The 14,309-nt window shown below is 41.4% G+C and overlaps 1 protein-coding gene across 1 annotated transcript; it reads right to left on the reverse strand.

The window, feature by feature from the left end:
- Positions 1–2,822: 2,822 nt before the first annotated feature.
- LOC309517429 (vomeronasal type-2 receptor 26-like) lies at positions 2,823–3,722 on the reverse strand (the record flags this gene model as incomplete). Its single annotated transcript, XM_082196665.1, has 1 exon — positions 2,823–3,722. The coding sequence occupies one exon, from the start codon at positions 3,720–3,722 to the stop codon at positions 2,823–2,825; it is 900 nt and encodes a 299-aa protein (XP_082052791.1).
- Between the last annotated feature and the right edge of the window lie 10,587 nt (positions 3,723–14,309).

The following is a 14,309-nucleotide window of genomic DNA, read 5'->3' on the forward strand; positions in this document are numbered from 1 at the left end:
TTACAAAAGCATGGTCTCATTGAATCTAAAGCCTTTTCATAAACTGATCTGCTACCTGCCCTCTAAACTTAAAGGGGGGAAAGGTCCCCACAAAGGGCGACGCAGTACTGTATGAACTCTCCCCCCTTTCTGACTAGTTTGAGGGCTATTATATATACATATTTAAAAGAATAATATGGCCTGTTGTAGTAAGGGCAGTGAATAATTGGGATCTTAGATAATTATACAGGATGAACAAGCATCTCCCCAAAGTATTGCATTCAGAAAGGCACCAGCTGTTGCAGGACTGCAAAATAAATATAGACCATTCCAGTTCTTAATTAGTTTCACAATGTTAGAACAATTGTAACTTCCACTGTTATTGCAGTACCATTTGTTCCCCCTGGAAATAGCATAGGTTTTTGATGCCTGGGCAAGAGGAGTGGAAGAAATCTATAGGAAATTGGGTAGGGTGGGTTTGCCCTGCTTTTGTGGCTCAGATTTTTTTTATAAAAAAAATTGTTTGTTTGTTTGTTTGAAACATCTTTTGTCTTGTCTTAATAAAATAAAATAGAGATGTATTTCAGTGTCTCAGAGATAAACATTGATTGATTGACTGATTGATTGATTGATTTGAAACATCTTTTTAAAATATATATTTTTAAAAAAATACTTGCCAGGTACTGATTGCAGTATACACGTTTCAGTCTCAGTTTTGGTGCAAGGTGACTATAGTAATGATGGTAGCATCTGACAAGGATCCCCCCCCCAAGGTAATAAAATAGACACTCCCCCACAGAGAAACCCTTGCTCTCTAAATTAGGTAAGCCACCTCATCTTGAAAACCCACTCTTTAGACCTAAATCGGAACAAGTGCTGTTTCTTCCAATACAACTCTAAACCATGGGTTTTCATGGGGAAAATTGGTGGGGCAAATGAAGGTGTGGATGAATCCTATGTATTAGGCTTGGGTCCTAGTTTTCTGATAGGCTGCAGTAGGCTCCAAGTCAGATATGGTCCAAATCGGATAGGTGGTGATCATATTGGCCAGCATGGTCACAGAAGGGTTGGAGTTCAGATCTGATCAGGAAAGGCTGGAAACTCTATGTTGCTACTCAATGAGATGAAAAAATTCCTTCCAGTAGCATCTTAAAGACCAACTAAGTTAGTTCTTGGTATACCAAGAACTAACTTAGTTGGTCTTTAAGGTGCTACTGGAAGGATTTTTTTTATTTTGACTATGGCAGACCAACACGGCTACCTATCTGTAACTGGAATCAATGAGATGAGTTTGAGATGAGTTTCACAGAGTGGACAACTGACAAGGTTAGAAAAGTTTGGAAGGCAACTGACAAGGTTGGCAAAGTTTGGAAGGCCTGCTGTGGGTCCTTGGATTGTGAGTGGAGTGCAGCCAAGTCTTGCAAAAGCCATGAGGATAGCATCTGACAAGGCCCTCTTAAAGGTTGTTCTAGAACTGAGAAGCCACCACCAAAATATCTAGTAGCCAGCCAGCCATTTTACATATAATTTATTTGGTGACGGAAATTGGAGCAGAGCCTCTATCAATGAACTTCACGATCAGTTAGAGCTGTATATGGCAAGGCAATATTTCAATAGCTTGGTCCAAGATTTTATGGGCTTTAAATGTAAGAATGAGAATTTTGGGGGGTTACCATGTCAAATAACCTCATTTGAAATTCTTCTTGAGCAAAATAATAAAACCAAAATAACAACAAAGCTATATTTAGTACTCTAAATATATACCAAACAATCTCTCCGTACTCCATATAAAAGGAAATAGGAATGGGACTTAGCAAATATTGGGTTAACAATCCTCAAAGCAGAATGGACATGGACATTTAAAATATTCCAAAAACATATATTAATGTATATGAATGAGAATTATCTTAAGGCAATTTTCCAATGATACTAAATTCCACACAGAATTAGTAAAGTTTACGGCCAAAACATGAACAGCTGCAGAACTAGCACAGATTTAATACATATCTTTTGGAGTTGTGAAAAAGAAACACTTTTCTGGACAGAAGTACTAAATAATTATATAAACAAGCACACGCTACAATCTTCCAAGAAATCCTACAATAACTCTCCTTTATTCTGAAGTCGTTAATACTGATTTGTAGCTGATTAAAACACGGCTAATGAAAACAAAACAGTGCAATACCCAAAAAAGGAAAAATAAAGATCCTCTTACTATAACAATTAGTTAAGAAAAAGCTGTCAAACTATCTCAATGATAAAACTTACATAAGAGAGAATGCAATAAATAATAATCAAGAAAACAAATTTATTGGGAGCTGGGCTTTATTTTGACCTTTTGGAGTGACAATGTGAACATGACTTTCCCTTTTAATCTGTTCACCAAACTTCACAGTGTATGTCTGTGTGTGTTTGCTATGTTGCGCCTTTCTTCTTTCACATGTTATTGGTGGCCATCCAACCTCTGCTTTCAAAGGTACCTAGAGAAGGGGGGGATCCATATGGCATAGAGCTAAAATAGACCCACTGTAAGTTTGTAAAAATGTCAGCCCTGAAAGCAAGTGTACAGAGTAAAACATATTTAGGATTGAACACGAAATAGAAAACTAAACATTTAGCATTGATTAAGTAATTCAACCAAACTATGATAACTTTATTTAATGGAGTTCATTGGGACAAAGATGCATCCCTAAATATGCCACATTTGATTCAAAGTAAACATCATGTTTCAGAATATCATAGGGCACATTTGAGATATTTAGTCTGTATACATAAATGGGGCTAAAGCATATTAGAAACAGTTGTGTTTACTCCTGAATATAATTATCTCAGTTGTAATATTTTTACTTATTTCTCTTCTTTAGCTGCTCTTTACTGTTCAGGTCTGGCCTCAGGATAATTATGTAACATTTAGGGGAGAAAATGCAACCAAGTATTCCAGCACTAGAGGCCAAGATAGAGAAGATCTCCACAGCCACCATATACTTCCCTTTGGTGCTTAAATAAGTTGGAACAAATGAAAGCCACACACTGCAAAACACCAGCATGCTAAAAGTGATAAATTTGGCTTCATTAAAAGTGTCCGGAAGCTTCCGAGCAAAGAAAGCGACAACGAAGCTAACAAGAGCCAGAAATCCCATGTAACCAAGAATATAGTAGAACATATTGGGTGAGCCCTCATTGCATTCGACTATGATATACTCAGGCAGAGAGTGCATGTCAAGATCTGGGAATGGAGGCTCAGTACCCAGCCATAGCATGCAAATACTTGCTTGGATAAATGAGCAAAAGAGAATAATAGAGGTGGAAAATCTTTTCCCCAACCACTTCCTCATCTTGGAGCCTGGTTTAGTTGCCATAAAAGCCAAAACAACAGTGAGGGTTTTTGCCAAGACAGAAGAAACAGCCACTGAGAAGATGATACCAAAAGCAGTTTGTCGTAAATAGCAGGTTGGGATCTGAGGCTGGCCAATGAATAGCAAGGAGCAGAGGAAGCAGAGCAAGAGGGAGACGAGCAGGGTGTAGGTGAGGTTCCGGTTGTTGGCTTTGACAATTGGAGTCTTCCAGTGCTTGATGAAGAGTCCAAGGACAAAAGCAGTGACTACAGAAAAAGCCAGAGCCAATGCAGTCAAGCTGATGCCCAAAGGTTCATCATAAGACAGGAAGTTTAGGTCCTTGGGAAGACACTGGTTTCTTTCTTTGTTAGGATATTGATCTTCTGGACAGTGGAAACAATCATCCATGTCTTGTTTTAATAAAATAAAATAGAAATGTATTTCAGTGTCTCAGAGATAAACAATACTGAAGTCCACTAAGGAGACTTCTTTATTAGAGATTATGCATATCCCTGCACATCACCATTTAGTTCTGCTATGTTTCTCTTCAACTGAGGATTGCACAAGTGCAAAAGCATCTTACACACCCCAGAATTTAAGTTGGGCCACTTATAATTCTATGTTTTGGTAGGTTTTTCCTTAAAAGAAAGACTAGTCTCCAGGGAATTGGAGGTAATGTCATGTGTTCTTTAGCATAACTGTAATTCTTGTAGAAGTATCGTGTTTATTTCTTTCACCCAGTTACCCATGAAGCTTGAGACATTTCTTGGGTGCTATCTATCTTGCTGAAACAATGATACAGACCCTCTAATGTCAGTATATATGATTGCTCTTAATATGCTTTACAGAATAATGTGTACAACCTCTCTTGTTCGAAATCTTCCCTTCTGGACATTGAGCACAGTCATAGCAACAAAATGGTTCTCCCTCCTTCTTTTTTCTGCTGGAACCTGGGTGGCAAGGGGCATTGCACAATGCAAGGGGCACAGCCTATTCACAGAAAAAGAAGATATAACATTTATTTTTTTTTAAAAAACCCCTCCTATGATCAAGAAATTGCTGGTGTCAACAAAGAGCATCATATATCACTGAGAGGATTATGCATGCTGATCAGACTGAAGAGGGTAGGGTTACAGCACAGTTAAAAGTTGCCCTTTCCTATTTGCTGTCTTTTTTGGGTGGGTGGGTCGGTGTGGGTGTGTATGAAATATTTAAAAAAGGAACTCACACTTTGAGTCATTTAAGAATCTTTGCCCTTACACTCAACTGGCCTTGTTTCCCCTTATGGATCCCGAACATTGTTTGATCGCCCTTTAAACTAACCAATTCCTGGGCAAGGTGATTGAGAGAGCGGTTGCTGAACAGCTTGGTAGGTTTCTGGATGAAACATCGGCTCTGGATCCATTCCAGTCCGGCTTCCGCGCTGGTCATGGGACCGAGACGGCTCTGGTCGCCCTAACAGATGATCTCCGTAGACAGCTGGATCGAGGCGGGTCGGGGCTGCTGATTCTTCTAGATCTGTCAGCAGCTTTCGACATGGTCGATCACGAACTTTTGGACCACCGCCTCGCCGACATGGGGATCCAGGGCGCAGTCCTTCAATGGCTGCGCTCGTTTCTCTCTGGTCGGGGACAGAGGGTGGCGCTTGGGGGGGGACTGTCATCCCGCCACCCCTTGGTGTGTGGAGTGCCTCAGGGTGCGATTCTCTCCCCGATGCTTTTTAACATCTTTATGCGCCCCCTCGCCCAGCTTGTCCGGAGTTTTGGGCTGGGTTGCCATCAGTATGCCGATGACACCCAACTCTATCTGTTGATGGATGGCCATCCTGACTCGGCCCCAGACACACTGATCAGATGCTTGGAAGCTGTGGCTGGATGGTTACGTGGGAGTCGGTTGAAGTTAAATCCTTCGAAGACAGAGGTCCTCTGGCTGGGACGGGACGATATGGGATTGAGGGGGCAACTCCCATCTCTTGCGGGGGTGCAATTAGTGCCAGCACCGTCCGTTAAGAGTTTGGGTGTAATCTTCGATACCTCCCTCTCTATGGAGGCGCAGATTGCAGCTATAACAAAGGCGGCATTTTTTCATCTCCGCCAAGCTAAGCAGTTGGCCCCTTACCTCTCTCGCCCTGACCTAGCCACTGTGATCCACGCGACGGTCACCTCCAGACTGGATTATTGTAACTCGCTCTACGTGGGGCTGCCCTTGAGACTGACCCAGAAACTCCAGCGGGTGCAGAATGCCGCAGCGAGACTCCTTACGGGGTCTTCGCTGCGGGATCACATTCATCCGGTGCTATACCAGCTGCACTGGCTCCCAGTGGAGTACAGGATCAGGTTTAAGGTGCTGGTTTTAACCTTTAAAGCCCTATACGGCCTAGGACCCTCGTATCTACGGGACCGCCTCTCCTGGTATGCCCCACAGAGGAACTTACGGTCCTCTAATAAAAACATCTTGAAGGTCCCAGGCCACAGAGAGGTTAGGCTGGCCTCAACTAGAGCCAGGGCTTTTTCGGCTGCGGCTCCAACCTGGTGGAACGCTCTGTCACAAGAGACAAGGGCCCTGCAGGACTTGACATCTTTCCGCAGGGCCTGCAAGACAGAGCTGTTCCACCAGGCCTTTGGTTAGGGCACAGCCTGACTCCCTCCTTCAGCAATCTTTACAATACTTTAGTTTATGGTTGCCATTAATTTTGATTTTAATTAATTCTTATGATGTTTTTATATTGTTGCACTTTTTTAGTGTTGTTAGCCGCCCTGAGCCCGGCTTCGGCTGGGGAGGGCGGGATATAAATAAAAATTTATTATTATTATTATTATTAATTGCTATTATTCTAAGTTTGCTTTCTTTGCCTTCAGTCATCTGAGTTTTGTAGAATGCTACAAAAAATTGTGTGTTCACCACTAAAATAAAATAAAAAAGAGGTTAAAATCAAATGGTATCTTTCCATTTAACCAGGTGGAGTATTTTCAAAATGGAAGTTCGATATTGTTTCCCATAAAACTATAAATAAATAACTCTCAAAGTGGGTCCTTTTGCTACCCATATCAGTCTCTAATGAAAGTTTATCTCCTGCACCATAGCAAGTTTAGTTTCAGGAAGTATGCGGGCTGAAAGGGGTGCAGTGCCAGGAGATGATGTGGATGCCCTGAATAGAGTCAGAAATATGAGGTGCGTTCTGAGTCAAGTAGGGAAGGATTTGGTCGATTTCTAGCACACAACCCTAAACGTAAAATCCAATGCTACAGACTGGAGCCAACATGACATGGAGGGAAAGGCATTAAGCTTTATGTCTTAGAAGCACCATTCTGGTCCTACCTTTTGGAATCGGCTGTGCCATGTAATTATGGCCTTATTAATGGAGAACTCTCTGTCCAGCGGTGACTGAGGATCCATCCTCCCTACTTTCACTTTTAGGAAGGATTTATTTTGGAAAGTAACCCAATTGATAATATCAAATCCAGCTATCAATTCACCTTTCTCATCAAAGGAGACCTTATCCCCAGCAGTGTTGTTAAATGAGATACTCCTCAGAAAAGGGTATAGCTAGAATGAAAAAAGTTTTAATTAGTATTGTCTCTTTCCATCCCTTTTGTAAAACTTATCTGGCTTCTGAAGCTATTAGTTATTTCCCTCATCCTAGGTAAAAAAGTTAAAGGACCCCTGGACAGTTAAGTCCAGTCAAAGGTGACTATGGGGTGCGACGCTCATCTTGCTTCAGGCCGAGGGAGCTGGCGTTTGTCCACAGACAACTTTCTGGGTCATGTGGCCAGCATGACTAAACTGCTTCTGGACTGATGGTACTGACAAGTGCCAGAGTTCACGGAAATGCTGTTTACCTTCCTGCCAAAGTGGTACCTATTTATCTACTCGTGCTGGTATACTTTTGAACTGCTAGATTGGCAGGAACTGAAGTGAGATGATCGCCACACTGCATATTCACCTTTGACTGGACTTAACAGTCCAGGGGTCCTTTACCGTTACCTTTTTTTAACATATCATCATAGTATTTCAACCATTGTTGGGAATGGCAAAGATATGCAAGATTGACCCTGGTGGATCAGATCAATGTCATTCTGATTCTTCATCCTATAGGCATCTTTGAGAACATGATGCTAGATTCGATAGACACTTCATCTGATCCTACAGGGCTGTTCTTATGTATTCATGTGACATTTTACCTGATGTGTGCCCAAGTATATCCCACTTTAGGTAGTATATAAACAAATAAGTAAACACAAAAAGGGGCAGCATGGATGAACATGGTAACTTCCCACCCAACCCCAATGATTCTACTTTTTCTGTGTAAGAAATTACCTTAAAATGTTGCAGCTTAGAAGTCTTCAGATGCTTTCCACCCACCGTTTGTCCATGTCTCTTTCCGGATGAATACAGGGCATGCAACGCATGTGCCACAGCATAGACAGTATTATAGATGCTGTAGCTTTGGCTGGTCATACTTATTTCAAAAAAAGGTCCAGGAAGGCTCTCTAACTTTTCCCTACCACTGCAACTCCCGCTACTCTCCTCACCCATGCCAGTATCTGGAAATAAGCAGCTGAACGCTTGCTCCCAGAAGACTTTGATAAAGCCATCTCCATCAGAGTGGGAACTATGGGCCTGAAGGAAATGTTGGAACCCCTGAACCTCATTGGAGTGAGCTGCAAAGGACAAGGCGCCATGGAAAATCTGAATGTCCAGTTTCTTGAATAACGGATGAACGGAAAAATCCCAGTGGGCTGTCATTATCCACACCTTGTTAATAGGCATCATATTAGTAATACCCAGATTGAGAACCACCTGCAGATCTAATATCATATGAGTGTCAGCACTTACAATAGCTACATTGACACTTGTCTTGCTTAGCAATGTTGCCATATTCATAAAAATGTCATAAAAGTTAATAACACCTAAAATGTTGCTCTGGATCGGCATTCTCTCGGTGAAGCCTGTACAGATACCATTCTGAGAAAATCTTTGCTTCATCGTCTGCACAAACTTTTCTCCTTTGTCATCACCCATGGCCATGATCCCGACCCACTTCCATTGAAAGTATAGCAGGAGCTTGACCATTCCACTGTACTGATGTTCTTCATTGGGGACCATGCGGTATAAGGAGAAGTGATAGGTTACATCATTCACAACTGGAGTATATATACAGTAGGTAACCTAAGCAAGAAAAATAAGTTTTCCTGTAATAAATGTATATAGTCAAACCTTTGCTTACTGACAATAGTAATTCAGTTTTTCTCATTAAAAAAACGACAACCCAAGGATATATTTGTGGGCTTATTTCACATTTTAACCCTACAAGACTCCAGTGAATTGGAACAGACTGGGGGGAAGTGATTGTTGAAGATAACCTCGTGAATTCTATGTATGACTCAAATCTGGATCTCCTGGTCTTCACTCCCAACACACTAACCACAATGCCATACCATTCTTTGTTCTGAATTATTGGTTAATCATTCCTGAATTATTATTTCAGGAATTATTCCTGAAATGCAGCTGTCTGACAAAACACAACTCTGATTTTTTCCAATGCAGTTCTCTCATCAAAATGTGTACAAGGAAGCACATATTGGGAGAAAGAGTGCATAACAATTTGGAGAAAAACTACATGCAAAAGTGGGATATACTAGTGAAATCTGCTTGCAAAAAATGTGGATTTTAGGCAAAATTGTATACAGTAATATGCCTATTAAGAAAAATTCACATTAAGATATTAATGTATTTCCGCAAGGACTTCATATGCAATTTTGTACACACTGCTCGGCTGAGAAACTGCATTGCACAATTTGGATAAGTGAAAATAAGTTTCATTTAACATATTGTTAACGGATTCATCTTCAAAAGGAAATTGGATTGAATTTACCTCATCCTTACTCTCAAGCTTGAAGTCTGCCTTGCCCTGGCTTACAGAATGCTGTATCCTACAATGGATCTGGTAGAATTTATTGTAAAATGACTGAAGCACTCATGTGATGGAAAGAAATCTGACACCAAGACCACATATATGGCCAAAGCTGCACTAGTCACAAGATGTATAGCCAATTCCCATCCTCCCTCCATCTTCATTTATCAGATGTTCCCTGCATAGGTAAAGGTAAAGGTAAAGGTACCCCTGCCCGAACGGGCCAGTCTTGACAGACTCTGGGGTTTGTGCGCCCATCTCACATTTATTGGCCGGGGGCCAGCGCTGTCCGGAGACACTTCCGGGTCACGTGGCCAGCGTGACAAAGCTGCATCTGGCGAGCCAGCGCAGCACACGGAACGCCGTTTACCTTCCCGCTGGTAAGCGGTACCTATTTATCTACTTGCCCCCGGGGGTGCTTTCGAACTGCTAGGTTGGCAGGCGCTGGGACCGAGCAGCGGGAGCGCACCCCGCCGCGGGGATTCGAACTGCCGACCTTTCGATCGGCAAGCCCTAGGCGCTGAGGCTTTAACCCACAGCGCCACCCGCGTCCCCCTAGTCACAAGATGTATAGCCAATTTCCATCCTCCCTCCATCTTCATTTATCAGATGTTCCCTGCATAATTTACATCAAATATTTCAACATCTGTTGAGGAAATGGATGCTACCATTCACATTAATTTTTAGGTAGGCATGTCCATAGGAAAACTGGCAGTCTAGCGGGCCTCCTAGTGAGTCTCAGACCACTGGTCCATTTATTCAGTATTAACTTTAGAAGCTGGCAGTGGCTGTCCAGAATTTCAGGGAGGCAGCACTTCCAGCCCTACTTGGGAGTTGCCAGGGATTGAACTTCTGCGTGCAAAGCAGCTGCTCGATCACTGAACTATGGCCCTTCCTATGTGCAAATTCTCCTTCATGTAAACAATGGATAGTATAGGACAATTTTCTCATAAGAATGATGAGCACAGCAGAGTCATTGAGTCTGGTAAATGGGAAACGGGTGAAGTTGATGTCTCTTACCTGTGGTATCTTGTAAAGCCCTAAGATAGTGGCTATGTGGAGGGATGTTTCTGAATCAAGTCCCCCAATGACAGCAACAGGGTTCTTCTTCATGTCGCAGTTGAAGTTGAGAACAGTTCTCTTCTGATTAAATAGAAGATTCAAAGTGTTCTGGTAAGTTACCTGTGCATCAAAGTGGCTGTCATAAACATGGAACCCCAAGGTGATGTTGGGTAAGATCTTGTGGTTCTCATTGATCTCTTTCACAGCAAATACAAAGGACAGGGCATGTTGATATTTTTTCAGCATTGCACTAATGTAAAAGACAGGTAATGTGTAAGAAGTGATGGTCTACATGATGAACTACTTCCTCACACTTTGCTGCTTCTGTGGGAACGTCTGCTTCAGTGTCTCTTGCAATATATTATATAAAGTGCCGCAGCAACCCATATTTATTATTGCTGGGGATCATAAGGAAATTAAAAGGAAAACATGGTTATGATATTTTGAGGTGTTTCACTGTTATCTGCCTTCATCTAAGACAATGCCAACAGCTTGCTTGTATTGTAGTATTATCAGGGAATCCTGTTCCTGTTCTTCTGAATATATTTTCAACTTCTTTCCCACTGGAGAGATCCATAGCTGCCTGTGTTTCAGGCAGGAATCATTCCCTGACCTATGTGGAGATGTTAGGGATTGAACCTGGGACCTTTGCATGCAACACATATGTTCACCTTCTGCTATGAACACCCTTACTGAGTGCTCAGATACTGTCTGACAGCTCAGATAAAAAGAGAGAAAAGAGCATTCAAGGTCACAGAGTGGGAAACCGAAGATGAAATTTGAGGATACTATAAATCCTGGAGGTACTGATATGTACATAGGAACATAGATTGCTGCCGTATACTAAGCTAGAGCAGTGGTCCATTGAGATCAGTATCTCAATGGCAGCAGCTCTCCAAGTTTTAGACTGGGGTTTTCCACCAGCTCTACCTGGAAATTCCATGGATGGAACCTGGGAACTTCTCCATGCAAGCAGACGCCCTACGATTAAGCCACAAGCCTTCCTCAAATTGTTGTATAGAAATTGTTGGAACAAGGAAACTGCAAGTGTGTTTTCCTTCAAAAACATGAACACCATTCTCTCTCAAGGACAAACGTGAGCGGCATGTTTTTTATATAAACCATGGTTTCTATCATTTATTTATATAATCTACCCTTTGTTACCAGTTATATGCACAGTGATTGTATATAACCTCCAGGTATATAATTTAGAGACAAATATATGGTTTTCTTACACAGGTTCAACATCATACTTTGGTGTGGGGTGTGTGCTGAAGTCTGCGCCCTCAGAAAAGGAGAAGAGCTGGGAAGTGATCCCACCGACGATGAGGTCCCCTGGCTGAAAATATTGATATCGCACCTGGAGGGGGTCATTCATGGTGCACACAACAGGAGCCAACTTGCAATCAGTTTGAGGCAATAGCAACAAAACCATGAGTCGCAAGGACTGAAAGTACCCTGTCATCCAGAAGGCAAAACTGCTGTCCCTTGATAAAGAATTCACTGTCCCTATCTTGATCATTATCTTCTAGTGACTATCTGTTTACCACATCCTGGTATCAATGCCTTTACAGTCTGATGCTCAACTGATCTGTTGGCTTCTTTCTTAATATATAGGGGAAAGTAGTCTGCACAAAGGGTGACACAGCACTGTGTGTACCTCAGCCTTTTTCTGTACAGTTCAGGGGCTATTATAATAGGATTATAAAAATAAAATCTCCAATGTCATTTGGACTGTGGCTGCAGTAAGTGAATAATTATGGCATTGGATAATTATGCAGAGTGAGAAATCATACTCCCCAAAGTATTGTGTTCAGTAGGGCATCAGGTGTAGCAGAACTGTGAAATAAACATGGGCATGATCCAGTCAAAGTTAAGCACACATAGACTGCTATTCTATTTTCACTTACCCGAAAGTAAGCACAATTGAACTCAGTGGGACTTACTTCTGAATAGTTGTGTATATGATCACAGCCATTAAATTAATCCATAATATGAGAGCTATGCCATTTTTATTTTTAAAGTTTTTATTATGTGTGTAAAACAAACAATTTGGGGTTTATTTCTAAGCTTGGGGCCTAGTTTTAGAATTAGAAAACATGGGTTTCATTAGGACATTCTTGCACCCATGTTGGTCAACACATGTCCAGGTTCATGCCAATTATACCTGATGTCAATCTTTTTGCAAAAAGGGTGCCACTAATGATGTAGCTTTCATACATATGTATATAGACCAAAAGGCTTGTACAGGAAGACACAAGATTTACCCACCATGGAAGAATGGCAGATGAAGGTGATGGACTACATGGAACTGGCAGAAATGACTGGCAGAATCTGGGATCAGGGAGAAGAGTTGGTGGAAGAAGACTGGAAGAAATTTAAAGACTACTTGCAGAAATACTGTAAAATTAATGAATGTTAAAGGGATGTTGGATTGAAAATAAGCGGTATTGGTAACAAGATTAACAAGAATATGTAAATATGGATTGATAATGGTGGAAAATATATATTTATAATAGGTTAAGACGCTGAGCAAGGATAAATGATAGAGGGTAAGGACTTGCTGAATTAAATATCTGAACTGGAATACAAAAAGGGAGGTGTGAGGAGGTCAGGAAACTAGTAAATGAAGTATAAGATATGAGATTATTGATTTTTTCCTTTTTTTCTTTTTATTAACTGCTTTCTATTTTGCATTTTTCATGTGTTTTGTTTTTGTATCTTTGTAGTTCTTTTTTCTTCTATTAGGGTTATTCTTTGTTCCTATTTTTTATGTTTAAACTTTGAAACTTTTTATTGTTTATAAAATTTCAATAAATATTACTTTAAAAAAACAAAAACAAAAGGCTTGTACAGGAAGTAAGGTGGCAATGGACTGGAAACCAGCTGCAAGAGGTGCTGCAAAATTGCCCACCTTCCATTTTTTTCACATTTTTGTGCATCCAGCCAAAATAGTTTCCCACCTTTGCTCTCATCCTGTGTTATTACACATGATTAGCTAGAACATATGGAAAGTGAGGACATGCATTCAGAAGTGCATCCAAATCACGTGAAAAGACATACTTTTCTAATGGGTGGAATCAGATGTGAAAAAGGTTATTCCTGAACTCTTGGAGCATTATCCAGCAAAATGGCATTGTCATCTGCTAATTTGCACACAACTGTGGTTCCAGTGTTAATATTTACTATTGTGAAAAGAAAGGCGGTTTACTATTGTGAATCACCCACAGATTTTATGATGAAAGGCGGTATATACATAAATCTAATAAATACATAATAAAATTATTTAAAATGAATAACAGTTCAGGGTTCACTTTAGTTTATTGACTTGTTTCAAATTAATCTTTAACGTCCTTCAGTGGAATGGCTTCAGGTTCCCCTTCCTTCTTTGTCTTGTGATAACCGGACTTCCGGAGGCGGCGCGAAACAAGTAATGGCGGTCCTCTTCGCGCTGCGAAGAGGGGCTCCGCAGGAAAGGGTCGTTCGCTGCGGCAAAGCGACGACCCACTAAGAAAAACCACGAGCAGAGTGAGCTCGTGGCCGTGGGATCCGGCGGGCACCTAGAGCGACCCCCAAAACGAAGAAGGGACCCCGTAAGGGGCTCCGGAAGCGCGGAGGGGAAGCGGTGCTGTGGATTCATCGCTCTTTCTGCGGGAGTGAAGCCGCGCGGCTGTTACGGATGAGCGCCGACCTTTCTTCCTTTTACATTGGATTACAAACCAACTACTCGTGAGTAAGATTCACCTGAGATTGGATTACAAAATTTATGAATTTGGCTGAAAGCGGGAGACGAGAAAAAGGAAGTCCGTCTCCCGATGGTGCTTAGTGATCAAAGGCAAAGGATTTGACAGGCTGGAAGCAGCACAGAAGGGCTTTAAAACAAGAGAAATCATACGCTTAGAGAAGCTGGAAACTGAAAGGCAAGTTGCTTTTATTTCTTTGGGACTGGCTCTATCTTTTTTTATGGGGACTTTCTCCTCTGCTAAATCTACTAAAAAATTTTAAAGACTTTAAAAACC

This window comes from Podarcis vaucheri, assembly GCF_965113315.1.
Source record: "Podarcis vaucheri genome assembly, chromosome: 13".
Classification (NCBI taxonomy): Eukaryota; Metazoa; Chordata; class Lepidosauria; order Squamata; family Lacertidae; genus Podarcis; species Podarcis vaucheri.